Genomic DNA, 2,571 nt, shown 5'->3' with positions numbered 1-2,571 from the left:
ATCGCTCCACAGCCAGACCCACTGGACCAGCATCCCGACTCACTTCCGGTTCGACTGCCTGTAACCCTTTCCTCTCCGCCGCTCCAGAAGCGGAGGTTCACGTATCTGCGCCGTCATTGGCGGAGATGCGTCGTCACTGCGCCTCACTCGGTCTGTGAGTGGTGGTGCGGGCTGTCAGTCACTGCCAGGCTGCTGCCGAGACTCCAGAGAGAGGGAGATGTCAGAGGCTGAGCTGCTCCCTTCCTTCAGTAGCACTAGTGGGGTTCAGCAGCCAGCATGGCCACAGCTGCCTCCAGCCCCTACACCCTGCTCAGCTCCAGTCCCATGATCCACCCGGACAGCCAGGCCATGCAGCCTGCTAGCCCCTACAGAGGACACCAGAAACTCCTCCAGAGCGACTACCTGCAGAGCGTCCAGAGCAACGGACACCCCCTCGGGCACCAGTGGGCGAGCAGTCTGTCGGAGGGCAGCCCCTGGTCGGCCTCCATGGAGCAGCAGGACGTGAAACCAGGCCGAGAGGACCTGCAGCTGGGCATCATCCATCACCGCTCCCCGCACGTAGCGCATCACTCCCCACATCACAACAACCATGGCAACCACCCGGGCGCGTGGGGAACCCCGGTGTCCCACAACTCGTCCATCAGCAGCGGGCAGCAGATAAACATCTACTCCCAGACGGGCTTCACTGTCAACGGCATGCTGGACCATGGTGGCCTCACACCTCCATCCAACCCGCAGGGCCAAGGCATGCACCCGGGCCTCAGGGACACTCTCAGCCCCGAGCACAGCGACCTCGGCGGGCACCACTGCCACGACCACTCCGACGAGGAGACGCCGACTTCGGACGAGCTGGAGCACTTTGCCAAGCAGTTCAAACAGCGGAGGATCAAGCTGGGCTTTACGCAGGCGGACGTGGGTTTGGCTCTGGGCACGCTGTACGGTAACGTCTTTTCCCAAACCACCATCTGCAGGTTCGAGGCTCTGCAGCTGAGCTTTAAAAACATGTGCAAACTAAAGCCGCTGTTGAACAAGTGGCTGGAGGAGGCAGACTCGTCCACAGGCAGCTCTAGCAGTATAGACAAGATAGCAGCTCAGGGGAGGAAGAGGAAGAAGAGGACGTCCATCGAGGTCAGCGTCAAAGGGGTGCTGGAGACGCACTTTCTCAAGTGTCCCAAACCGTCCGCGCAGGAGATCACCTCGCTGGCGGACTCGCTGCAGCTGGAGAAGGAGGTGGTGCGCGTGTGGTTCTGCAACCGGAGGCAGAAGGAGAAGCGCATGACGCCGCCGGGGGAGCCGCCGCCGCACGAGGGACCCTATTCTCACAGCGGGAGCGCGGGAGACGCCTCCTCGTGCCATGATCTCTGACCGAAGCACCGGGAGGATTCCCCCGGCACAGACTCTCGAGCGCAGGGGCGCGCGGTGGCACCTCCGAGCCCTCGCGCCTGTCCCGGTACAGACTCCTCCAGCACTGAAACACAATAACAATAACAGAGATACCTGTTCAGCCTTCGTCATTTTCTAACTGTCATGAGGGCATTATTCTATAGCGGCATATCAAAACGTCACATTTCAGATTTTACCTTTTGGAGCCCGCCAAATTATTTTCTACATCACGGATATAAATACAAAAATGTGCCTAATAACCTGCCAGCGCCTTTGGTTTGTGTCACCATTTCTCATCAGCTCGATAATAATGATAGGACGGGACTGATGTTTTTGGTTTTTATTTGTTTGGGCTTCACTTGTCTTGAGTGAAACAAATAATAATAATATCACTTTTCTTAATTGATTTGTTGCAGCACCAGAGGCCGTTTCACAGTCCACCTCATGCTTCCCTCGGGCTTCTCAAATGCTTTAGATCTCACCATATTTACACTCATTATTTTGTAACATACTCTTAGCAGATCTGTAATTATTTTTGCATATGCAAATATAGGCCCTCATTCCAGTTGTAGAGGTACCAACATAATAGCACTTGGAGGGTTTGTTTTTATTATTAAATCCCTCCCTCATGGCCTGTAGCTTATGAAGCCACACACAGCTATTTATAAATTCATTTATTTGATTTCAATCATCTTCGACCATATAAACTGTGTGGACTCTGAAAATAGAGCCGAGAATAGAAAGAGGGGTTGACGACGCTATACACCTGCCTATAATTTTATTGTACGTTCAGTATCAAAAATTTTATAATCTTAAATACTCCTGTTATTGGTTTATTTCTTAAGTATTTTTTCGAATATTGTACAGTTTTATATATTACCCTTTTGAAGTCATTAATTTAAACAAATGCTCTTAGTTATTCATGCACTTAATTAGCAATGTAAAAAAAAACACACACACAATATTTTCAGTAAGATTGAACTGTTTCGGCGGTTTTATTCCAAATTTCGATGACAGCTCAAGTAATTATTTATTTTCAGTATAAAGCTTGTATTATGTTTTGAAATAAACTATGTATGTTGTAATAAACAATTTCTTGCTACAACTGTTCACTGTCCAAGACAGAATTCAACTTCGGATGAATGAATATTGAATATTTAGAGTTATGTTTAAAATAATACAAAATTA

General features: G+C 50.0%; 1 protein-coding gene across 1 annotated transcript; it reads left to right on the top strand.

Moving 5' to 3' along the window:
- The first annotated feature begins 276 nt into the window (after positions 1–276).
- Positions 277–2,336, top strand: LOC121938044 (POU domain, class 3, transcription factor 4-like). The gene has a single exon (XM_042481333.1). It carries the CDS (start codon positions 277–279, stop codon positions 1,363–1,365), a length of 1,089 nt encoding a protein of 362 aa, XP_042337267.1. The 3' UTR covers positions 1,366–2,336.
- Positions 2,337–2,571: the final 235 nt, after the last annotated feature.

The sequence above is a fragment of the Plectropomus leopardus genome, unplaced genomic scaffold, assembly GCF_008729295.1.
Source record: "Plectropomus leopardus isolate mb unplaced genomic scaffold, YSFRI_Pleo_2.0 unplaced_scaffold28284, whole genome shotgun sequence".
NCBI classification, from domain to species: domain Eukaryota; kingdom Metazoa; phylum Chordata; class Actinopteri; order Perciformes; family Serranidae; genus Plectropomus; species Plectropomus leopardus.
This window is presented reverse-complemented; position numbering and strand designations above follow the sequence as displayed.